The 27,149-nt window shown below is 38.9% G+C and overlaps 1 protein-coding gene across 1 annotated transcript in view; it reads right to left on the reverse strand.

Moving 5' to 3' along the window:
- Positions 1–27,149, reverse strand: part of LOC100696302 (pleckstrin homology domain-containing family A member 7) — a 130,612-nt gene that overhangs the window by 19,741 nt on the left and 83,722 nt on the right. The window contains 8 exon segments of the mRNA XM_013264183.3: positions 189–553; positions 556–654; positions 657–742; positions 2,188–2,751; positions 4,584–4,765; positions 15,446–15,546; positions 18,445–18,517; positions 20,034–20,138. Of these exon segments, the coding sequence (XP_013119637.2) occupies positions 189–553; positions 556–654; positions 657–742; positions 2,188–2,751; positions 4,584–4,765; positions 15,446–15,546; positions 18,445–18,517; positions 20,034–20,138 (1,575 nt within the window).

Here is a 27,149-nt window from a genome sequence, read left to right on the forward strand (position 1 = left end):
TTTTTTTTTTTTTTACAAGAATATCAAGCAAACTTTAGGGTATTGTATGTAGAAAATAATTTAATTCATTTTTGGGATAAGGCATGACAATCTGGAAACTCTGCACTGTAAACATGAAACCTAAAACCTAAAAACTATAACAACACTGAACCACTATAACGAACAGTATGGTAGCTGGGTTATCTTACCTTAAACAGCTGAGATTTGGTCCTACGAGGGGAAACAGTGAAGGGGATGTTCAACACGGATATATCACTCACAGGCTTGACTGTCACCCGCTCAGCCGGCGTGTGTGGCCTCCGTGCGGGGGACAGGGTTCGGCTGATGCCAGGAGGAGGGCCTGGTGGAGGGATGTCTGCAGATGATGGTGGTACTGAGACACAACGAGGAGCGCCCTCTGACCTAGGTGCTGAAGAGGAGGGAGGCACAGTAGATGGTGGGCGGGGGCCAAATGGATACTCTGGGGCCGGGGTGTAAAGTGGTGCGGTAGGGCTGCCGTGACGGTACCGGTGGCGCTGCTGCCACTCATACAGTTGCCAGACAGTGTTGGACGCCGGGCCCCCTGATCTGGGGTCAGGCGGAAGTGACTCAGGCGGTCCTGGGCGTACTTGTACTCGCCGAGTCGGCCAGGTGGGGGACTTTGGCGAGGAGTTTTGGCAGGGTTTGGTAGGCGTCCATGGAGGTGTACTTGTGTTGTGTTGGTGGTGTGCGACGAGGGAGGGTGTTCTCTCTGGATGGGGGACTGTTAAGTAGAAACAGCAAGAAAACATTAGGCTACTTCTAAGGGCAAAAAGGCAACATTGACACACCATTAGCACTTAATTTGATATAACTCATAACCCAGTGTTGGATCCTCTCTAACACTGGGTTATACGTGTTTGCATTTCAACTTCAGTTTTAAGGTTTAGTCTTCAGTCAACTTAAAGAAGTCCAGACGTTTTTCTTTCCAAGCTCCTTAGACTACGATGACCTGGAAGACTGAGAGGCTTCACAGACAAGGTTCAGTCTTATTTACAGGATAGGTCTTTTAGTGTTATTTCGGACAAGTCTCAGTTGTCCTCAATGAAGATGACCTGTGGAGTACCTCTATGATCTGTCCTTGGACTTTTCCTGTTTACTTTATTCGTTACTCCTGAGGTTCATCATTTGAAGGCATAGTGTGAGTTTTATCTCCTATGCAGATGCCACACAACTCTACATACAGAAGTAAATGTTACTGGCATACTGCCTCTAACACCTGAGCTCCATATCTGTAAAGTTTGGCCAATACTGTAAAAACCTTGGGGTGACTTTTAACAACCACTTCAGGTTAAACAAGCTTGTTATTTTAGTTGTCCAGTCTTGTTTTATGCAGATTAGGAGACTTAGTAAGATCGGCTCAATTTTATCCAAAACAATTGTAAAGATGGTCATACATGGTTCTATTTCCTCTTTGTTAGATTATTGCAATTTATTCTATACGTTTAAGCTACAAAAACTACACCAACTTATAGCTGTTCCAAAATGCAGCCAGACTTCTTACTAAACCAAAAAAAGAGAACATTTCACTCCAGTTTTAGTTTCTCTTCATTGGTTACCCATTAATTTTAGAATTAAGATTTTAATTATAAGAATTTAGTGTTGATTTTTACGGTTCGCTCTGGGCTCACACCAAAGTACATTTCAGATCTTCTGACACCATACGCTCCTGGTCATAGCCTTAAGCCCTTACCTAAAGTTCTGCTGCCCATCACACAACCTTGGCTGAGCACCAAGGGTAATCAGGCTTTTTCGATCAGGGCACCCACTCTTTGGAACAATCTCCCTGAGGAGAAGGTTTCAAGGGGAGCTCACTATCATCTTTTAAATCCCTCTTAAAGACATATTCTTCATAAGCAGGCTTTTTCTGTGCCTCCACTTTCACCTTCATAACTGTTTTATCATCTTCTCCTAGTGATAATTTTTAATGTACTTTAATTTTTCACATCTGCTGCTAATTCACCTGTTTTTTGTTTTTGTTTTTAAATTGGCTTTATCTCTCACTTTCATCTCCTTGCGCTGCCAGCATTCCGATACCTTATAAAGTTTCACTTTTATCTGTTCTTAAATTTTTTATTTGTTTGTTTCCTATCTTGCTCTGTGAAGCACTTTGTAACTTTGTTTGAAAAGCTACAAAAAAAACCATTTTTGTATATTGCAATGACCTACCCTTTGTACTCAGCCTTCTGTACTTTGACCCACTGCTCCACCTGTTCAAGGGTACTTCTCCTCTGAACGTGCTTTTGTGTGTTATTAGCAGGTGGCTCTGGGGCCCTTTGATACGTCCCTGCTGCGATGCCGTTGGGTTCCAGTATGGGGCTGGGTGTGGAGACGAGGCCATTTCTTGTGCAAATGCTGGAGGGCAAAGTCGAAGCAGCTCGTGACGGAGCACGGGACGGCACCCTGGAGACAGGCGCTGAAGCCGAAATGTGATCTGGCTGTGGTACGGCAGAGGGTGCGGGATTAGATGGGAGGGAAGTGTGCGTGTCCATTTCTAGGCCAGTGCTTCCTATGGGGGGATCCAACATGATGGGGGGATCCAACATGATGGTGGCAGGAGAGTCTTTGTGAAAGCTGCAACGTTCCTCTGCGTCACGGTGTATGGGCTCCAGGAGAACCTCATGAATCATCTGTCTTGTTGTCTCAGAATCAGAAGTCTTGGTCTTGTGGTGGCTTACATGGTTTGTCTGTGGGACAGCCTGCTGCGACAACTTCTCAAACTGATCAGCTGGTCTGTGGAGAGTGGAGATGACAAAAATCAATGAATGCTGTCGTTTTACACTCTTATACCCTTAACATTGTAATTAACAATATCTGTAATTAGGATAGCAGTTTGGTTCCTCAGGCTTTTCGAAGGATTGTAGTTGTTGGGTCTGCGCTTCAGCAGGCCTGCTAGTTCAGACTTATTCCCGTGAACAAAGCAAGACAGAACTTTAACCAGTTTTTTACTTGCTAGCAAGGGGAGCCGGACGGCAGCACTCCTGCCTTCGACCTCAAAAGACTCCAAAGAGCCAGCCCCCCCCCCCGCAGCCTTTTATTCTGTGACACAGTTTCACAAACACCCATTGTAAAACCCCCCTATGGTGAGTCATAAAACTAAGCACTGAGTGTGTGTGTGTATGCATGTACGAGCATGTGTGTGTACGTGTATGCATGTGTGTGTGAGTATGTATGTGCACGTGAGTGAGTGTGTGTGTATGTGTGTGTTTGTGTGACTTCCTGCTGATCACAAAGAGTCATCTCCCCTCACCCCTGTATATGCTTAGCTTCCTCTAACGGTTTACCATACATAAGCACAGGTGAGGACATAAAGGCAAGAAGTAAACATCCTCACTAAATAAGGACAGAGACAGAAGAATGTCTTTGATCATACAGCTTGAACCAAGACTTACAAATTAAAACAATGACAACATTAACAATTTCAACCTAACAGTAGTGGCTCCTCCTCAATAACAACCAAGTCTGTTTCATTTAATTTCACTGATACCCCGTACACATCATAATCCAAAGTTCCAGCATTTTAATCTTTTTTTCTGTTGTAGTGAACTCAATTTGCACTAGATGGTGACTATCACATGAAAGGGAAACTTTTCATCAACATCCTTAACTTTATGAGCAGGGCAAAGACCAAAGAAGTCACAAAGCAAACAGATGACACTCAAAGCCTGGTAACCATATCTCTATTTCAACCACATTAATGAAATCCCATGTAAAAAAAGCACTCAGCCAGAAGAAATAGGCCAGTCTCTGGCACACCAAATCATAGTTAGTTTAGTTTTAAAGAGGTGTTCAGACAAGCCCAGGTGATACTGTCCCTGTCAGTGGCTCACATCTGAAAATATCAGAATGAATTAGCACTACAGTGAGTGGTTTCTCCTCATTACTGTGGACTGTGCTAAATATAGTGTTGCTAGCTATGCATTCCATCCATTTGCAATGAAAATAAATATTTGCATACTGTAGATGTAACCCTTTTAAAGTACTTTAAGCATGCAGTCACAGTACTTTTAGTTTAGCTTTTACAAACACTGGAAAACAGGTGAAAAAGAGGTTAAAGAAATTCCCATCTGGAAGCTGTCTTCAGCTACGTTTCCCTTTCGTTATTCACAAACAACTAGTGTAGTCTTGTGGGACTGCCCCCAAAGAAAAAAAACAAGATAATGAAAATAAAGCGGTGCCAGCGGCGGGTATCTGAGGTTGCTTGTGAATGATGGACTTATTTGATCTCTGCCCTCGTAAACATATTAATAATTCATGAAGGAAGCTGCTGTTTGTTAAGAAAAAAAAAAAAATGCACCCACATCAGCAATCAGAATGTATTTTTTGAATGATACTAATATTACAAACAAATTCACTGCACTCATATTTTGGAGAACCAGGAGTGGAGCAGGACATTTTTTTATATTATTCTGTGAATCTTTAGGTATGATAAAAGACAATACAGTGCAAAACCAGCACATCTCAAATTGCGAATGACAACATTCCTATTTAAACTATAGGACTGTATTCATCTGTGTTACACTGGAAAAGAAAAAAAAAATGAGATGAATAATGTTAATAATGACCTGATCATCGCATCGCTGTGGTTCTGCATCCGCGCGGCCTGGTTCATGGCACTAAGCCAGGTGTTCATGTCTTCTTGGGTGTCGGCACTGAAGTAATAGGTTCGCATCCCAGTGTGCTCAGCCTGCGAGCCAATCACAGAGGTCTGCTTGTAAATGTACGAGCGCATACCAGTGTGGCTAGCCTGTAGGAAGAGAAAGGAGGCTAGGTCAAGTCGTGGTCAGAGAGGCACAGACATTACCCGAGAGACAGAGTGCTAGATGGGCTTCAATTCTGAGAGACAGGGTGATATCATGCTGTCCAACAAGAGAAACAACATCAAGGCCAACAAAAGCACTGACCAGTACAGAAAGAGTGAATGAAGGAAATCACACAGCAGAAATACAGAGACAATAACGCCAGCCAGTTACAACCCACAAAGGCACAACCTGCAAGCAATGAGAGGAAAGATACTGTGCTATGATGGAAGACAGAAAAACAAAAAGTTAGTGTCAGGGCAAAGATCCCTAACCCCAAATTTTCTTCATGAACTTGTCCCCATTTGAACCTTTTTTTTCTTCCTACTTACATTTCCACAACAGTAAAAATACAACAGCTTTTATAAGGTGCTTGACAAGACAGGTCCATAAATCACAGTGGACTGCAAAGAAAAAGTAGTTGTCCAATAAGGCAGCAAGTCTACTGAGTTATTATATTTAGCACTGATAAATTTAAAATGAATATATCTTTATATACCTTTAAAATTTAAAAGGATATTAGTTCACATTCACTTAATTATTAGATTAGATTAGATTAGATTAATGTAGCTTCAGTCTAAAGACCAAACATTGAAGTCTGCAGCTGTTCAAATGTAGGTGAGCATTTAACAGCTAGAGAGTTTGATATTTCTCTCAAAAATTATACAGGACAGAAATAGAACCAAAGGTGAATGAATAATTGGACTCTCTTTAAAAAAAAAGAAAAAAAAAAGCAGCTAAAAGCACAGCTGTAAGCATGAGTGCTGCTCTGTGCCTCAACCTACACTATAGTAACTCTAAACTTGATGATATCTCAGCTTGTTCCACTTCCCCAAATAGCCCTAAAATCATTTAATGCATCTCTAAATAATTTGTCTGCAGATATCTCCTACATTTTCCCTTTACTGCGCCCTAGAAAACACATGCAGAATAGTTATGTTCAGCAGGTCTTTCTGTTTGTGTAGGAGGAGACAGCAGTAATACCAGCACTAGCACAGTAAGTGCATAAAAGGGAGGTTTTTTTTTTTTTAAGTCAAAGTAAAAATGATTTTTTTTCTTTACTCAAAAATCAACATGTTCTTGGCTGCACTGCACTGAGGTCTACTGAGAATACCATCAGAATGGAAGTTAGCATCTCTGCCTCTCCTGCCAAATCCCAAAGTTTTGCTGAACTATGAAACCCAAGGAAAGCCTAGAGATGCTGAAGCCAAGTACTGTTTGATAATTCATCTATAATACACACTCAGAGAATATTTTTGCTAAATAACTAAACATTATGTCACTGATACTGTAATTTGCCAGCAATCATCAGCAATGGGATAATATAGCATCAAAGAAGCAGACCGGCCTTAAATGTAACGAACAGTGTATCCGTAAGGCAGTTTTTAATTAATGAAGTCTAAGTGTTTAGTATGCTCAATAAAGATCTCCGTGTAAATGTGGGGTTATTAGAGCTCCTTTTAAAGTGAGCTGCACTCCATTGAGCACAGCTCTATAAATGTCCTACTTTTCCCTTTCCTTCCTTTTTTCCTTCCTGCAGTGTTTCAGTAGTTGGGACTGGAAGACAAATGAGAGCACCCACTCAACAACAGATGCATTTTAATTTAAAGTAATTAGCCAGTCTTCCCTGTCCCAATCCACTGTCTGAATAATGAAGGCAGGATAGAGCAGTGTGTACGGCGTGTTGTTGTGGGATCCACAGAATTTCTCTGAGATTTTCTTACTCGGTTTATAATGTGATAAAATGAATGTGATTCTTGCATTCTTGTATTACAGCGTGACAGTCGGGAACACACAAAGCATCGCTCCCACACCGGCTGTTTAATGTACACACTTAACACGCTCATGAATAAACCAGACTGTCAGTCCTGCTGTTATATCCCTGTTAATATAAACTCTAAATAAACCCTGGCAAACAGACGCACACATGCACACACACAACATGAGAACTCACCTCCCCTCTGCACTGCAGCTTAAACAAGCTCATTTCGGCGGCTGCAGCGAAGCACTACTAAAATAACTTGGAATATAATTCTAGTCACTATGCTAAAGTGTGGGCTTGACCCTGATGCTGCTACATATTTGAAGATCTGGGAGGTAACTGCATCCCTCACCTGATGCACACAGGACTCAATAACCTGGCAGCTAAGCAAACACTTTCATGAGCTTTAGGCAGATGGAAACAAGGGAGAGGTATGGATGAGCTACGCATTGAGGAAACCTTATTTGGACTGTATGGAGGTGATGATAATGCCCTCATTATGAAGGTTACAGATTATGGTTGCTGAGCTAATACATATTATCCTTTGACATATAGGATGATCAATTAAGTAAAACATGTGATAGATGATTTTTGTGGGTGACTTTTTCTCATTGTAACAAGGACTAAAAAAAAAGTACTATTTTCCGCACTATAAGGCGCACTTAAAATCCTTTAATTTTCTCAAAAATCGACAGTGCACGTTATAATTCAGTGCGTCTTATGTATGAATTCTGGTTGTGCTTACTGACCTCGAACTGATTTTATGTGGTACATGGCACTCAAAAATCTGTCAAAAATGTTTTAGTATGACTTTGGCAAGCTATGAAGCCGCACTGCTTGATGGATTGTCGGAGCAGTAAGGCTACCGTAGTCAGAAGCCTCGCGGAGTAATCCGGTTCCAAATTCCGTTTCAGGTCCCAAAGTCAAACAAACACTGCAGCATCACTGAGAGGTAAAAACTGTCTAAATTCTATCATCTTTAATAAAACGATTAGCGTTGCTGCTTTACCAGGTTTAACAATTAAGTTTAGCATCCAGGCATCCATGAAAACAGGATTTATTAAATTTAACAGTTAGAAGTTAGCAGGAAGTTCGCTCGCTAGTTTCCACCTAAACATGATATAGCATGTTCTGACTGAGAGATTTGTGAAAAAATTAAAACGTACAGCTCTGCTATCACTTCTAACATAAATGAAGACAGAAAACTAAACAGCAGTGACTTTTGTAGGGTTACTGAAGTTGCGCTGGCTGGTATATAATGAGGTGATACGTGATCGCTAGCGACACAGCTATGTAGCATAACACAAACAGTGAAGCTGGAGGATGAATGTTAACTTTTTTCCACTCAATAAAAGTTAACGTGAGGGTTCCCGATTGTTAGGGACAAATGCAATCGCATGGCAGGATGCTGTAAACGGACCAAACTTCAGTCAGGAGAACTGAGATAATCCATCCACAATACCAGGTTATTAACTGAAGTACTGCAACAACATGGGAATAGAGCAGCTGCGAGACAATTCAACATTAATGAATCAATGGTACGGAAGTAGAGGAAGCAAGAACAATGAGTTGAGTAAAGTTTGACTTATCTGACTGTTTTGTTTCGCTTAATGCGCCTTATAATCCGGTGCGCCTTATGTATGAAAACAGACCCATTCATCGACAGTGTGCCTTATAATCTGGTGCGCCTTATGGTCCGAAAAATACTGTACTATTATTTCCCCACACTGGATCATCTAGGACAGCTATCCTGTCCTATCATAACAAGACTAAAAAGTCCCCAAAAGCTAAAATAAAAAAGAATATTATCCATTGCTCTTTAAATGGTAATGTTTTTGTATGTCATTGACTTTTCTGAGACTAAATAGTATATCAACAGATGGAAAAATAATCAGATTAACCAATAAAGAAAAAATTAAATGGCCACCCTAGCTCATCTTTAGTAATCTCCTTGTAACTAGTGCAAACATCTCAGACCATAGCGTAAAACAGTAAACTGTATAATACAATATAAATGTGCTATATCCAAGCATTTGTATTCAGTACAGCTGATCTATATGTAAAGAAACAATTAAAAGATGCACACTACAAAAAGAATCCTGCCACCCTTTCACCACAGGTCACATCATTCATTTAAAATGTGCCATCAAAAATTTTCATGTCTCTACTTATTAAAAAATGAAAAGCACACCAGATTGAAATAATTTTTCTTTTAAGGTCATTGTGTGTCTCGTTACAGCTTCAAGTGCTCCAACTATTTTTAGATTGCTCCCTGGAAGTGTGGCTGTGACCACTTGAACTCATGAATCTGAAATGGCTGCTAGATTTCCTCTATTCAAGAAAAGGGGTGGAGAGGCTCATGGTGCCAACTCTGGAGAGTAACTAAATATTGTATTGGTTCAGCCAAAAGGATTTTGCCTTTTCAGTATGACAGGACACTTGGTTTGATGATTTGTAGTGAATCTTCATATTCCTCAGGGCATTACAGTAACTACACACGACTCAACAAAGGAGTGGTGGAAGGTGGGAGAAAAAAAAAGAGCATGCTTCTGTTCACACTTCTACCCTGGCCTCTGGATCTTACCTTAGCAAGGCCTCAGGTCCGACAACGTTTGATATTCTTGGCATAAAAGTAAAAGTCCCTTTAACACAGAAGTCAATGTTTTCTCTCTGCATAAGTTTCATGTCCAAGGTGAAACTGCACATGTGTGTCTGCAAGTGGTCTAAACAATACTTTAACAAAGTGATCCAAACTTAGCAGGAGTCCTGGAAGTGGCCCAGACAAATTTTAATCAAGTAAGGTTTTTGCTTTTATCAAGCTTTTTATAACATTTCAAATGATGTCTGCTTGTTTTGAAGATGACTTTGCACTTGTTTGCTGCGGTGTTTGGTTAAAAAAAATATGTACGTTTGCCATGATGTTACCCAGAAGAAAACCACAGATGTAAATTGTGAAGGGCTCAGTTGGCCTTTCACTGTCAGGGCTGGAGATGTGTTAAGGCATTTCAGGGGCCCGGAAACAGGCACGGAAACTAGTTAACAACTACTCATCATAAAAGTGAACTCTAGATATGTCCAAAGAACATGCTAAATATCTTGATGAAAGCAACACAGCATCCTCAGGAAGCAGCTGTCAAAACACGCCTGTTCACTCACCGTCAGCACTCTGACAGATGGCCTCTTACAGCTACAATGGGACAGGCTGCTTGATGAGAGAGAGGGCGGACTGTGCTACTAGTCAGATGTTTAGCCACGTGCAGGAATGCAGAGAGCACAGATGCAACCAGAGGTTTAGGCACACATTTGTATGGCAGTATGTTGGAGAAAGCAAATTCAGACTCTAACGTAAATGATAGAAACTACAAAGGCTTAATTTTGTGGATCCTCTGCGCACAACTTCTACCGGACCGTACACATTTAAAAGAAGAGAGAACTCCCGTCTCAAATCGCCAGCTTTAAATTTTTCCTCATTTATTGATACATCAGTACTCATGACAAATAATGACACAGTGCACACATCACCAGCAGTCTAAATTAACACTGGGAGTCTCTGCCTTTAACGGGAATGCTGAGTGGGTCATTCAGCACTGAGAGCATGACCGATACGCCTACACACCGAGTTCATACACAGCTCAGGCTCTTTTTCTCTCTGTTGTTTGTGTCTGTGTGGGAGTTGGTTTCAGTTTAGGGTGTTTCTGGGAATTTGTTTCCTTCACTATGTTGTTCAATTGTGCTTTATTAATTTAAAAAAATTTAATAAATAAAGCACCATTTTCTCACTACTTGTTTCTGCTTCCAATTCACAGCCACCAATAGCTGCTATCACTTCCTTCCTCTCCATATCTTATCCATTCCTTTCCTCTCTTTATTATAGTTTCCAGTTTGAATCATTTCCTATCCCTTCCTGTTTTCTCTCTCCTTCAGCTTGAAAATATCACTTACCACTTGCACTAACATAAGCTTACAATAGCGCCTGCCCCATTCCTGTGGACAGCCCCCCACTCCAAAAAAAACACAAGAAAAAAAAAAAACACAAAAAAAAACACGCACACATGCACTCTCTCTTTGTCTCTCTCTCTGGCACTATTTAGAGAGTCATTGTGCTCATAAAGATAAGCCTCAGCATCAGCCAGAGCACCACAAAGCTCCTGATAAGGCACATTCTGCGAAACTTGCTACAGCAGAAATTGAATCTACACAAAAAAAAGAAAAAAATCCAAATGAAACAAGAACTTGTGGTGGCTCAGAAATGTCACTGTTTCTGCAAGCAACATGCCAAATTATTACATTATTCTTTACTTTAAAGATTCCCTAAACAGCAGCTGTTTTAAAGAGAAGAGAGAAAAAAATGTAACGTTTAGGTGACTGAGGGGTTACATAAACTGCATCTAAAGCAAGAGATTTCTTGCAGCTTTTTAAAATGACTTTTTCCGCTCTTTCTCACTGGAACAGCAACTTGAGGTGACATGACTTCCAAATAAAGCTTTTCTCCTTGCCATCAAAAAAGATTGCATGCTGGTACAGTCGATGTAACAGATGGGGCAGAAAGCAAGAAGGGCGCAAAGATGAACGATAAGCTCAAAACCAGATAAGGCAAATACAAAGATTCACACTGCGATAAGAAGTAGGCGAAAGTGAAACAGGAAAAACAACAGAGGGGAAATTAAATAAGAGAACACTGATGAAAAAAAAAAATGAAAAAGACACAACAACTTCAGCCAAAAGAAGATGTTACTATCAAGACATGCATCAGAAATCAAAAGAATATACAAGGTTGCTGTATATTCTGTCCAGTCTGAATCAAAAGGCCACACCAAAGGCAGACAACATGGATATATAAGGCTTACATCTGGCAAAGTGAGAGAACATGAGAGCATAGAGTACCTATTTATGGGAGGACTGTCACTGGATGGTGCGACACTCTCAGGGCGGGAGGGAAGTCCCAGTCAGGCAGCCAGCCAATGGGAACAAGAGAGGGAAGAGCATTCAGTGAATAGGGGAAGGAGGGGAAAGTAGGGTGGGAACTTGTCGTGGGAACCCGAAGGCACAATTTGTGCAGTCCCAATGGGTATACGTTGATTTAGTAGTCAGCAGATGCACCGTTCAAAAACTGTAGTTCAAATCAAATACCCACCATTATCTAGCACAGGAAGGTAGTGGTCTTCTTTTTGCTTTAAAATCGTTGTTTTGATGTTGTGATGCATGCAGTGTTTAATGAAGTGGGGCACTCTGCATATGACCGTACATACTGACAGTGGTGCTAAAGACCAACTTAACACCAGGTTGAGTATCAGTGCGTCGGTTTAACCTCATCAGCATCCAGAACAAGTTATGTGCATAGTTCAATGTTTTCAAAAGGGTGAATAACTGTATATACGCCAGAGTGACGTCACACTGTACCTGGGGTGCACTTCCACATCACTGCATCAAGGAACTATTGGAAATCATCACTAGTATATTATAAGCCGATTTAAGGTTGCTGAAAACATCATGAATAAATAAAAAAGCAAGAGAACTTCACCGCTTCCTTTAGGGTTTCCAGATCATGGTGTAAGTAAAAATATTTCATCTCTGAGCCAAACTGATGTAGGATTTTTAAGACCAATATCACGACAGATATTTGGTATTTTAAAAAGACGACATATAAGCTGATATTTTTGTTCATTTCAGACAGTAAGTTGTAAGTAAGTAGTATCAAGTAATATTTTATTTCAAGGCAACCAGAAAATAATCACGAGAAAGCACTGAACCACAAACTTAACACATTTTCATGTAAATACATATTAGCTACCCATCTTAATCTTTTCTGGTGATTAAGAGCCCGGTAATGTACTTCATATGTTTGTTTGTTTGTTGGGTCACTACTGACTTCTTGGTTTTAAATATATTATTATTGATTATTATTTAACTATATAATTATTACTGTGTCCCTTTCACTGTTTTGAGAGACAAAGTGTGAAATGGTTACGGTATCACTGATGTCAACAGACACACAAGAGCCTGTTTTATTAAAAAGGTTCACTTTGGCATCTAAAACAACACTAGGTTTGCTGAAATAACAGTCTCGAGGAAGCAAATTATATGTTCCACAGTATCTTAAATTCTGAAAATAACGTCAGAATGAGCAACGGTGCATTATAATTACCAAGTGTCCCTGAGAAACAGTTTTTTCACACCTTATGGCATGTCTAAAAAAAATTAAGTTTAAATTGCAGAGAAACAAAATGACTAAATGGCTCCTGATGTGTCTTTTTAACATCTAACTCATGCACTGATTCAGTTTGTCAAGAAAACATTGTAAAGATGGAGAAAAAGCTACAGTAAAACGTGGTTTTACTGGGTTTATCCCCCACTACAGCACCTGTTGGTTAAGGTGAGACAGGTATGTTTGGATTCCTCCAAAACGACTCAAACGACTGAGTACAGTTGTTTGAGTTTAAATAGCCTTCGGATAAATAATAGGCGACCCATTCTGCCCACTGCCTACTCGACGGGCAGTGGAGCACTTTGTCTTACATGTGTTTGGGCTCTTCTATCACAAGGACAAAAGCAGAAAATCTTTCCTCAGTGTATTTAGGTTTGGATCTACTGAACTCTTCTCTTGTTTCCATTTTCTGTTTTTATTGATTTCTTTTTGTGTAACCTTTTACATTTTGGGGCTATTTTGTTTTGTGATATTGTATTTATTTTTATCAGGCTATGTTGTTTTTAATGTTTTTAAGCTGCAGTGCTACAGTAAATTCCAAACTTTTGGGATAAAGTATCGTATCCATCTTTTCTATTCATCTAGTTTCAGCATGTGCAATGCAATCATAAGTTTTATGAATCTATTCATTAAATTAAAAAAATAAATAAAACAAAAAAGGTGATTCAAACTTTGCCAGTCTTGTTTCCGAGTTCATCTCCATGCGCGCCTAACGCTGCTTCCAGAAATGCCATTTTTAGATTCTTCCTTGGATGTCCTGCTCTGAACATCTGAGCTTGAAAATCTGCAAAGTAGGCTCCTCTACTTTGTCAAAATGAAATTTAACTTCAACTTTATTTGGAGAAAGAGGGCACAGGTGCAGGGAGCCAAATCTGGCAAACGATGCAGGTGGTCAGCAAAGACTGTGTTGAAAAAGCCAAAAATCTCACATGGTTTAAGGTGCTGCTGTGAAACAGCGCACAACAGTGTGTGGCATCATTTCAGCAGCAAACATCCTCCCTCAGTCTTTGCAAAGCTCGGCACTGACAGCCTGACCCTAGGGGATAAATTCATGGTGCGCAACCTCTTGAATGTACGAGAAAGCAAAACACCTGCGCTTATGCACAGCCTCTGGGCTTGGACACTGTGGTGCTTTCCAGAGAAAACCTCCTGTTTGGTCTCTGACTCTTTTCAGCTGCAATGGTCCTTCATGTGAGCTGCATCACTTTCATTCATTTGACAGAGAAATTTATATTTGATCTCCATGCAAGTTCAAGATCCATCGTGTAATCAAAAAAAGCCAAAACAAAACAAAAAACATTCAGAGTATCTTCATACTGCAGCCAAACTGGAAGAGATGCAGATTTCCACAATGAGGAAAGACAAAATCTGCCAAATTTAGATCATGCATGATTTATTTATTTATGTATTTATTTATTTATTTATTTATTCATCTATGTATTTGGGGGGGGGGGGGCAGCTGTCAATTCAACTAGAAGGTGCTCAACTTCAGTCACCTCAATGACTATGTTTCAATGCGTAAAGACTCAAAATATATCTCGCTAAAGAACAATTTATGGATCTTTTGCTTATCTCTGGTCGCAGGAATGTGTCTTTAACGGCCAAGAAAACATGTTTCTTGGCCACTGAACCAAAAGTTCAATTAACCATGTTCGCAAAAAGCAAATAAAAACCCTGTGCTTATATTGTATCTTCTTGCAAATGCGCAATGAAATCCCTCCTGCAGTATAGAACAGTGCGTGCTGTACAGTAATCCAGCCTCTTAATTTTACACATGTTGGACTTAACTCAGAAACTTGTGCCTCAGGGAACAGAAAAGCTTCATGCCATTCCAGACACGCTTGTCTGTCTCAATAAAGACACTGACAGACAATCAGTCGTAATGGACATTACTACAACAGCTGGTAAGTGCTGCACAATGAAGCTGAGTGGTGGCTTCACTGGCAGGTTATTACTGTAGGAAGATAACAGTCTGTTAAAGAGAAAGAATTGTATTTCATTTCATTTCAATTTGAGAAGGTCATGATTTAAAATCGGATAAACATTTTAACTGTAGAGAAATATAAACTCTGACTTTCTGTTTTCAACCCAAAGACGTGTTACTGCTATGAAGTTTACCATCAGACAAAAAACAGTGTTTGCACACATAGATCACAAACATATGAATAAATATGTTTATAAACTTATGTTGTATGTTTTCATACAGCAGGTGTTACACAGGCCTTCTGCAGTAAAGCAGTTTTTGTGTTGTTATTTCAAACTGCTGTCAGTGATGATATAGACCACTTCTTGGAAAGTGCTTTAAATAGCAGGGGCTGTTTTATCTCAAGTGGCTCCTGTGGGAATAAAACCCATTATCTATACCTTATACATGATGCCTCTTTCAATTTGTGGCCATGTTTAACATTGTCACGGCAGAGCTGAAAAAATATTACAGTCTAATAAATTTCTCTTCCCGACACACCTTAAATTTTAATGTTCAGATGGTTTTGGTGGTTTAATTGGCTAACGGGACATCAGTATATGAGAAACACCCAGAGGGAATCATTCCAAGTTTTGTTTTTAACCAAGAACCAAGAAAAAGCGCAACTATAAGACAGAAAAAAAGATAAACAGCAATCAAAAGCTGATAAATACTCTGTATAACAAAAAGAGGCGTACCTTAAAGGCATACTTGCGGTTGATGTGATCCTCGAGTCCCACTGGTGAAATGACATAGCTGGGCAGAGGAATACTGCCCAGGACTGACTCCTCTCTGCTGTCTGGAGATAGAGCGGGAAAGAGAGAGAGAAGAACGAGCGAGGGGAGGTCAGCGGGGTAAGGTGAAGGGAAAAAAAAAAAGACAGGCAAGAGATATAGAGGAAATGAAGGAGCGACAGAATAAATATCACTCATCAGCCCACTAATTTCATCACTGCCAGCCACCAGTATCACAACACTGACAAACACGCACTCGTATGACATCACTCATACCACAGTGTATGCCAAACAGTAAATGACCACTCTGGTATGCCAGTGTCACAGAGTTAAAGCTCCTCTGCTCCAGCTGGCAGCCGGCCACCTGTCCTCAGCCTCTGCCCTGTCCAGTTTACACGTTGAGATCACAGTCAGCACACGCACACGCGCACACACACACACACACACACACACACACACACACAGAGATTTGTCCTTTGTAAGAACCATCACTGACGCAATACAGTCTTCAACTTTTACCCTTTAAAGAAAAAAAAGTCTCCAAAAACACTTCACAGTGTTTTATAAATAAACATTTATCACATATTTGTTTTCCACTGAATATTGTGATAGCATGCTAGAATGTGTATGGTAAGGACAGTGTCTATGTGCAACGATTACCACATCGTAAAATTTAGCAATAGTATGAAAATGTGTGCGTGTGCATGCAGCACCTGCGTATGTGGGCGGTTTGGCTGAGAGGTGATAAGACGACGCTGTAGCTAAAGGGGTAATTGGTTAAAAATAATTCAAGGACCTTTGAAGGGGACATTCCCTAAATGGTGGGCAAGATAGTAGGGTCTTTTTTATCTGCTCTGCCACGTCTGTCTCACTCACACACTTTGCGGGGTATGACATACAGTGTACAGCCCCTTGAGGCAAATTTGAGTTGCGATATTGGGGTTTAAAAATAAAACTGACTTGACTGAAAACAGACCACAGAAGACATATGAGGGGAAAAAAGAGGAAGAAACAAAGGGGCCTCATTCATCAATGATCCCTGCACACAGTCACAGTCATTTGTGAAAACAGTGCGTACAAATATTATCTTGTGTGTGAGAGTGTGCATAAATTTCGAAGCACTCAGCACCATGCGTGTGTAGATTGCTCCCATGAAGGACTACTTACAAAATGCAAATGCAGCTCACACAATAAAACTGCTGGAAATGCAAAAGCACAATACCAACCAAATAATCATCTCTAATCTGAGAACTTTATTGGAGAGGACATTTTTAGTGACAGCAAAGCCCTCCAGAGACTGATGTGCAATCACTAGATTCAGTTTGCTGCAGCCAGTCTTTCATCCCAAGTGCCATCAGCTTACTCCAATATTAAAGAAGGACAAAGGCCATGCAGGTGCAAACATAAGACTTACTGATTCTGGATTTTCTGCACTCTCAGATGGGTCTGAATAAAATTGTGCATTTCAGTTTTGTAAGAGTTGCTCATAGGTTGTTCCCACAAATACCACTATTTTCTTTTCTTTTCATGTAAGCAGCAACAAGGCTATTAAAGTGAAGTGGGCTTCCATAGATGGGTTAGGGTTAAAATACTGAGAATTTTTAATTTTATTCTAATTATAATCTGAATTTCTAGATCTCAGTTTAGCATTTTCAAATTCCTGTTTTCCCATAATCATCGGATCAAAACCAAAAGAAACCCAGAAAGAAAATGACAAAGAAAAGATGTGAGAATCATTTTCAGCAACTGCTAATTCATTTTTTTATATGCATTTAATTGTGTGATGTTGTTTTAAGGATTCAGTATTTTTATGCAAATATAATGTTGTATAAAAAAAAGCTCTGACATTTATCATCAAAACAAGAAAAGTCCTAATAAAAAAACAAAGATAGCAAAGGAGTATTTGACTGTTTGGGTAGGGAAGGGAGGAGATAAGTCGTGTTGAAGAGAGAGATCAAGTGTGTTCATGTTGGGAGGAGAAACCTTTGAACTGAGCGAGAAGACAGAAAAAAGGGAAAAAACAAAAACATTTTGTTTGATTTCACCCTCCTGTCGAGGTGAGCAGGCAGAGCGTGTCCCAAATGTTTGGTCACAACCATGGAGATAAAAAAAGGCGTGGAGAGATAGATCGCGACAAGCAGGGAATGGTAGACCAATTGTGATGGTGTGTGTGATGTAGAGCATCGGTGTAAGCAGTGTGTACATGTTCACTGGTTGGAACCAAATAACAGATATAGAGATTATTGCTCACCTAAAGTGAATTTCAGGCTGCTTTGTCAGCTGCAGTTTACCGAAAACTGTCATAGTCTACTTTAATCTTTGTCCTTTAACCTTTTGCATTGATTGTGGATATTTCCATCCTCTTACAATAAACTCTCCTCACTGGAAGTGTGTCATTTTATGCATTTAATTTTTCAATTAATACCCAAGAGAAACATGCAGAGTATAATACAGCCTAATGAAATGGCCATTTTCTCGTCTGCATCAAGTTCTACAAAGTTTGGACGAGACACTGCGAGCTACTGAATCAATGATAAGCTACTTCATGAAGGCTGCAGAGGCATGCCAGTTATGATGTGTGATTTCCTTTAATGATGTTTCAATTATTTTGTCTTAAAAGGAATTTTTGAGGATTAACAGATTATAACTTTTCATTTAAACTGCTCCTTCTTACACCCTGCTTGGGCTGGCTCTGTCCCAGTGTCACAATACATCAGGTTGGGATAGGATGGAATTTTTTTGCTTGCTTTTCTCCTTTCTTCATAAATGTCAGTTCTGGCATTGTTATGCAATACACATATTAATGTGAATAATAATTAAAAAAACAAATATAAAACAAAAAGAAATTGACTAGAAAGACAAACCTGTAGTTTATAGAGCTCTCTTGGTAAATCAAATGTTATTAGCACAACAGGGCATTCAGATCCCACACTACTTTCACTTAACATTCCACAAAGACTTACCTTTGTAGTAAAACAGACAGAAATCAGCCAAGACAAACCATTTCCTCTTCCAAAGACGCATCCCAGAGCTGTCCTGAAAAACAAAGAGGTAAAGAGTTTAAGTGAAGAATGCATAAATAATAAGATGAAAAGTACCACTAACTGGAGTAGATAACAAGCAAGACTAGAGAGCTCTTAAATAAGAAGAGAGAGGAGGTAATGAGAAAGGAAGGAAGAGCCTGAGAAATAAGGATGCAGAAAGGGGAAGTGAGGGACAGCCAAAGCTAAAGCTAAAGTAATGAAAGGATAGTAAGGTGGGTACATGCAAAAGAAAAGAGAAAAGATAGAGGGGGAAGGGAGTGATCATTTGTCCTCATTCGCCGGCTCACTGAGTCTGCCATGAGTGCTTTACTGCCCATTTTGTCTTTTATGTCCTTTGGCTGAAAATAGGTCCATTTGAAGAGCTGAGCAGATACAGCAGTGGCTGAAGATGTATGATACTACGACCATATAATACAAGCATGTGAGTGGATGAAAGGCATAAACTGCATTATGTCAGTCTGGCCATGATAGTGGACATCTGTGCATCAGTGTGTATAATTATTTATAGCAATGTGCTTATATTTATGTGCACCAAAATAAGATTCAAATTGTGTGCATTCATGCACCCCACAGCATTTTAAAGGGTTTCTTTCTAATTAAAATATAATTTAATTGCAGTAAATAGATCGTGTGCACAGTTGCGAGTGTGCTACTGTCTGTGTGACTGTGTGGGCATGCCTCTTTGTGTGGTCATTAAAATATTGCTTCATAGTAACATCACTCACTGTTTGTCTTGTATGGAGGCCAAGAATCTCCCAGTGGGATGATGCCAACAACAGATATTTTAAGTATAACTTCAAATAAACAAGTAGTCTCTAGTAACAGGCTGTCTGTGATTAACAGCAGGTGTTCTACATTGCTAAAGCAAAGAAATAAATCAAGAAAAATATCAAACTGGGTTACTGAAGGAAATGTTAGAGAATCATGCTGGATTAAGGGATTGCTGACTAAAAGAAAGCACAGTACCAGTACTCTGATAAATACTTAATTATACAACAATTATTTGCTCCATAACTACTATTATCAGGCTAATTGCAACTTTTATTAGCATGACAGTATTTCATTAAGTGTCTGCAGGCTGTTTAAGAAACTAGCCTAAAAGCTATGTTTTATATATTTATAGACATAAAAGTTAAAAGCTATATATCTATAGCTGAATTTAGATTTCAGTTAGCTAGCTGATTTATGAGTTAGCTGATCAAGAGAAAAAAGAAGCTATAATCTGTGTTTTCTGACATTTTATATAAAACGTATTTGGTTACTTTAAAATAATAATTGCCGAATAAATAAACAAAAGTATTATCTAATGTAGTAAACACCTTTTTACACTATTATGTACACTTTTCACATTTATTTTCATTTTTAAATCTTAAACTATCACAAAGTTGTCATATTCAGGAGTAAAAAAAAAAAGCAAATCAAGCAAACCCAGTTCAAACTTTATCAACAGTAGTCTTAATTTGACTGTATGTAAGTTACAATTGGTGTTTCCGTTTGAGTGTCCCAACCTGTTTGTACAGCCATCCGCGGACCACCACAGGGACATTGGGATTCCTCTTGATGGACTGCTCTCTCTTCCCAAAGCTGTGCACCTTGCCACTGGACCGGGAGCCCTGTAAAAGACAGAAAGAATATAGAGAGATTTTATGTGACATGCGTTAAGTTAACAGTTCATCTGTATATTTTAATACAACTTCTGGAGCCTTACTGCAGATTTTTCTCTGTGTAAAACCACTTGCTTAAGGCTGACAGCAACTGTCCTATTTTACATGGAAGCAATAACTGCAGCAAACAGGGGTGAATCTAAAGGGAGCCATGGGGTGTACTAGACCACATGAATTTCAAGGCTTTTGTAATATTTTTTCAGAGTAAATGTGAAATAATATACAATATTGTGTTAATTAAATTGTCTTAACATTTAAAAATATAAGAATAAAAGCTTTTTTCATAAGCCAATAAAATGTACATGGGCCATTAAACTCTGAGCCACTGATTGTTAGGCTGGATACTGAATTATTATTAATATTAATCAATGTTTGCAACATAACAACATCTGTTTTCAGCAGCAGAAACACTTGGTTCCTATTAATGTCAGAAAGCCTCCAAGATGACAGAGCAAACTTATTTTTTTTTTACTTTGATCTTTGACTGTACTTAAATAATTTATTTCAATATGACACGTACATAAAAGGGTTTAGTTGGCATTTTTTTGGCAGATGTTGTATGCAGTTAAACCTTAAAACACTCCAATTTCTGAAATGGAAACCAATGAGCAGTTCATTCTGAAAGACCTGTGTTTTTTCTCTTTGGAATATTTATTATTTCTCATTAATAAGACAAAAGTATTTTTGACTCGATTATACGATGGAATAAACAACAGATTACTCGATTACTAAAATAATCGATAGCTGCAGCCCTAGTGTGATTGTCAGACCAAAGAAAGAGCGAGGAGGATGTAAAAAGAGAGAGAGAGATTATAGAGGACTAGGAATAACCAGGTGAGTAAATTGGCAGAAAATTAACTTTAGTGAAAAAATTTCAAATTTACAAAAAAAGAATTATTTTTCACAACATAATTTTACATGTGCACACACACTCATACACACACACACAGACACGCACACAAACTACAGATCTTTTGATTTCATTTACTTTTCAATTTAAATTAAAAAAAACTTCATATACATTTCTTATGAAAAATGAGTGATATATCCTCATTGAAGCATGATTTGTGAGAGGTACAGAACGCCATTGCACTAATTATTGACTGAAATGGTTGGTAATGGAGTTAATAATGAGATGTAAACAATCTTCATTCAAATTTTTTGGTTTCTCGCACTTTTGGATAAGTAAACATGCCCAGAGTCAAACTGACCCAGAAACATTATACTGTACCTGGGAAACAAACATAACAGGAGGGTTAAGTGCTTGATGATTTGGTGGACTGACTGTACTGCATGTGGTTAAGAAACTGAAACAGTGTTTGGTCAGCACCGCTGAGTCTTCGCCTCAGGTTGAATAACTTAAGAGTCAATCCTAAAACTGGTGTATTATACTGAAATCTGTGATTAATAATTCTGAATTATTGTTAGAAACTGCAATTGTCATCCAACTAATGAGACTGTTTTTAAGGCAAGACTGTAATGTGTACCCACTGAATTAAGGTTTGCAGAGGTGAAAATGGTTGACTACATTTGCAAACAGCATATTCAATTTATATTATTACATGGCATTGTAGGCACAACAATATAACTGTTGTTCATATTTAAATTGAAAAAACTTTATTAATAAAAATATGTGCATGTGTATGAATATGTAAACAAATATATTTGGCTATTTGAAGACTGTTTGAATTAATTGAAAGAGCAGGTTTTGTTTGTTTCATCAGGGCACTAAGACCACTTTTCTAAGGTAATTATCATGCTATAATGATTGTAATGTATGCATGTTCCCCATCTCCTAGATGAGAAGACCCATCTTGATGAAACTTTGGAAAAAATATTGCCTAGTGCACTGTGAGTGCAAACACCTATATGACATACAAATATTTTATACAAATCCCACAATCACATATATTTTTACATTTAACAGTTCAAATGAGCATGAATGGAATGTCAAATAAGAATGGTGTATCACAATATAACGTATCATAGCACACACATACTTGCATGTTGACTATTTCTGTGACATTTTTGTGTATGTATGTGTATTGGGAACATAGAAAGGACTACAAAGGGGTGCATAAGGTAACAGGAGGCAATGGTACTCCAAAAGTCAACATCCAGATGTCAACTTCTGCTTCACGTTTACCAGCAACTGTTCGTGAACAGCTTTTTCCTTGATGGGAAGCGTATCTGCTTAAATTCTGAACTGCTTGAATAAAGCCTGTCTGACTACATTGCGGATCGGAAAATAACCAGCTTCTCTACATAAGAGAAATGAGGCCAATTTTACATCAACTAGCAAATGCACTGTTCCACCTAAGTTTTCTGGGAATAGTGCATGCTGACCTCAAACCTGGAGACATAATGGTTGTGGACCGCCATCAGTCTCCCATCAAAGTCAAAGTTATTGACTTCCCCCTGCACTGACATGAGGATCTCTCATAAGGGACTCAAAATTGCTGCTTTCACTCAGAGATCTGGTAGCCACTGATAGCCAGCCCTCAGCTGAATGTCAGCCGCCAAGTGTCCCCCCTCTTTCCCTTGGGACGTATCTACTTTCCACTATAAACACGCCCCTTTCACCCAATTGCAGTGTCACCATGAGATGGTGCTTTCTCCAAAAAAAAAACAACAACTTTGACTTGTATAGTTAGCTATAGATGATTTTCTCTGTATTATTGTAGGGTCTTTGCCTTATAATATAAAGCTCATTGAGGGTACCGTTTTGATTTGGCGCTGTTAAAAAAAACAATGAATTGAATTTCACATTCTTTTGACAGCTTTCGTAAAGAAATAAAGAAATAAATTTTTTGCATACAAGCTTCCTCGTAGATCCCAAACCAGATGTGGAAGTTAGTTTTGAGACTGATAGAACTTAATTTTTCATTTAGCCTATTGCTTGCTGGGTCTTATTTCTGCAGACCTCTGTTTAATTATGAGCATGTCCTTCATTTTTTCTGTTAGGCTGCAACTTAATATTTTGATTTATTCTTTAGATTATGTTAAAATCTTATATTGTGCAAAAGTCTTGCGCGATCCATAATTTCTCTAGATTTTACATAATAGCACCCAGACTTTCACCTAGCTTGTTTTTTTTTTTAAAGTGCTCTCTGGCTTTATGAAGGCGTTTCAAAGCTGTTCTTTGGACACAGACTAAGTTTAGAGGCAGACAACTTGAGTAAGCAAGCTTGAATGGGATCATTAGATAATACTGTTAATTTAGTGGGAAAAGGTAAATGGCGACAATTACCAATAGTTTTAAGCACAGTAGCTGAGCTATTGAGTTCACTCCTACAGCAGCATTTCAATGACCTTATTAATCATCAGAAATATTCACAACAAAGTGCCACATCCCCAATAAGGGCGCATATATATATTAGTGTAGCAAGCCTGTAAATGAATGCGTCTCCACACTGCTTTACCATTACTACTGGTTTTCCTAAATGCCGCATAGGGGCGTTACTACTCATGATTGAATCATCCAGGCGTCCTAGATGGGGGATACCAATACGGTCACCCATCATTCGGCAGTCGGTCAGGATTCAACCAGGGATCCATCATGGCCCTGTTGCTGATGAGGTGGCCATTTTAAGTGGCTGTATCTTAGCTGCTGCAGCTCATCAGTACCATTCATCTACTGTGCTAAATTAGCTTGGTTAATTACCTATATGACTGCACTAAAGGCACCTTGGCATATTTCTTCTCCTTAAGACAACTGTGGTAAAAAAGGCAGCAAGCAAAAGCGGGACAGTTTACTGTGTTACAGTAGGTTATATTTGGAAATAGGCTGTCTGTGTCTCATCAGACCATTCAATCTTACTTATATCACTGAACAAACTTTCACCCACACCATGATTTTCTCTTTTCGGCTACCCTTCTTTTTCTGACCTAGTTGTGATATAATTACAGCCATTATATGAGCGCAGACAATTTTTCCACCAGATCTCTGTGACAGTCACTCTTGCTATGACATTTTTCTGACATTGACAAAGCCTCTTTAGACTGGCAGGCAGAAGGTTAGGCACGTGGGCTTGTAACCTGCAGGTCAATATTTCAACTGCCAGACACAGGAAAGTCTGGCCTTTGAATCTGACTGACTACCATCAAAAAAAAAAAGTGAAGGGAAAAACTGCAAGAACACTGGGAGTATTAAAAGACTGTGGTGATGTGCATTATCTTTGGAAGAATATCCAGATTCTTTTTTACAAATGACCAGAGTAAATTAAAGTTCCTTAAAACAAGGTAAAACCTCTGTATCCTCATTTATTTTAAGATGACCTTGAATATCATAACTAACTTATGCAGCTGTAATATTACATTTGGGGTTATAATACTGGAAGGTGCAATATTAAAGTTTTTTTAAACCAAGGTTATTGAATAAATTCTTTTTAATTAATTTATGTAAATATATTATTATAACTGTCATTCTCATTCAGAGCCAAGGAGACCTTATACCAGCTTCCACTGGGTGAAACCAGGGGCAGATTAATAAGATTTAGGTGGCCCTGGGCAAAACTTTTGATGTGGACCCAGGTGACCTCCATGTTTCCACTGTGTGATTTTGTTTTTTTCTTGATTCTTGTTTTGTTTATTTGCATATATTTAGTACAGTTTTACTAACTGGAAGACATCAAGCATGCCTTAAATAAATTGAAATAATATTTTGGATATGTAATAACAGAGGTGCTGACTTAAATCAAGACATTTTAACTTTGGCTCAGCTACTGCAGTGCAGGTGGTAATTACAGGAGACTAGCACATTAAATTCTGCAGATTTGGGGTGCTGGAGGGTATTGCAGTATTTAAAAGTGAGGGGAACACTGTTAAAACAGGAAAGGACTTTGACAGAAGATCATTGGAAATAAGATGCAGTAGGAAAGAAAATAAAAAACAGCTGTGATATCACCCGCCATGCACAAACAGTAGCTCATACTGAACACATCATTATGTCAGATAACTGCAAGAAAAAATGCCTTGAAAGCAGGTAGATTTTACTGTAAGGAATACCCTGACAGGCCAGTTCTTACACGCATTTAACATTTTGTTAGTATTCAGTGCCATTTCAGCCCACTGACCTATAGCTGTCATTACGAATGTTCATTATACATATTCAAGTAATACAGTGATACTGGGTGCTGGTGTTTCTTTGGCTAAACAAACCTTTCTTAGATTCTTGTTTGTGCCGGCCTGCTGGATAACATACTTGTATTGTACACTGTGCAAATATTCAAGAAATCTCATTAGACCATCCTCTACTCTCAAATCCTCAGAAGAAGGCCTGTTCCCCCGGCACCACATATACACATAAAGTAAGACGTGTACACCCTGTCACCTCCCCTGCTGGTATAATAAAACATTTGGCATGACGGCTGCATAAGTGTGTGAATGGACTGGTAGCAGCACCAGGAGGCATCAGCAGCTGGAAAACAAAAACAAATGCACTCAGTAATTAGTGAGAGGATTGGTTGACAGAGGATGACACAGTTCAATCATGTCACACTTGAGTCCCATATCTGTAAATATACTATATGTGTATTTCAGAGATATTTCTTTCTCTGTTATATGTGTGTGTGTGTGTGTGTGTGTGTGTGTGTGTGTGTTGTGTGTATACGATGCAGTGGTCTATTTTTAGGCTGAATGTAATTTTGTGGAACAGACTGTGGTCCCTGCTGCACAGTAGCACTCTGTCTTGTAGGTGTGTGACTGAGAGTCAAACCAGCTATTTGCTATTTTAATGGCACACAATCAGACAATCAGACAACCAAAATGCCAAGAGACGCCCCTCTGAGACCCGAGGGCTACCGGCTCCATTCCCTAGCTAGATGAGAAATATCTGGGAGGGTAAGGTAATTAAACATGGGTTGTGATTCCCACTCCCTTTAGAAAGATGGCTGAGCAATACCAGTACAAGTGAATCAAATCAGTGGTAAAGAAAAACAAACAAGAGTCATGCCAGGTCAACTTAACCCTTAGATGATCTTTAAAAAACTGTCTGTTTTTACCCTAGGGCGACAAAGGCTACGTTCACACTGCAGGCGAAAGCGCATCAAATCCGATTTTTTTGACCCTATGCGACCCATATCCGATCATGGTATGACAGTGTGAACGGCACAAATCCGATATTTTCAAATCCGATCTGGGTCACCTTCATATGTGGTACTGAATCCGATACATATCCGATGTTTTAGAAAGCGACTGCTGTTTGAACGGTCATGTCGCATTAAATCCGTCTTTTACGTCACTGACACAAGACAGACGCCAATTATCAGCGCCGGAGAAGACATCGCGAACGCTTCCTGGCCATCCAGTGTAGATGTCAGTTAAACTGTTGGGAAGACAACGTTGGAGAAACGTGAACATTTTATTTGTACTGTATAATCTGCAGATTCTGACAGAAATCTGCAACTATCCTTTGAAGCACCGCTCCTCTCTAAAACAGCAATAAGGATAATTATTAGCTTATCTACATTATTATGTAAATAACAAAATAACTTAAAGCAAAAATTGGGAAACGTAAAGTCTGAAGTCTTTATATTAAGGGCCATCAGTCAAACAATATTGTTTGCTGTGGGTCTAAACAGAGCGCGTTGTGTGTGACATCTTCTTTTGCGCATTTTTTCTACTTTATGACTCACTCTTTAAAAACTACATCAGCCTGAAACACTCATATAAAAAAAGATTCGTAATTCTTTTTATTTTAACCCTTTAAAGGCCATTATGTTCACATAGCTCCACTTTTTTTTAATTAAAAACAACAAAACTAATTTCCATAAAATACATTTAAAGGAATATTTGATTGTTATTTTTATTAGGCCCTAAGATCAGATTTTTTTTACTAAAGTACTTTCTCATAAATAGCTCTAAAAATATTACAGTTTTGCCCACTTTAAATGACACGGTCAATAGAAATATCAAATATGAATTATAGTTTTTGAATTTTAACCCTTTAAAGAAGAGCGA

This window comes from Oreochromis niloticus, linkage group LG7 (assembly GCF_001858045.2).
Source record: "Oreochromis niloticus isolate F11D_XX linkage group LG7, O_niloticus_UMD_NMBU, whole genome shotgun sequence".
Taxonomy (NCBI): Eukaryota; Metazoa; Chordata; class Actinopteri; order Cichliformes; family Cichlidae; genus Oreochromis; species Oreochromis niloticus.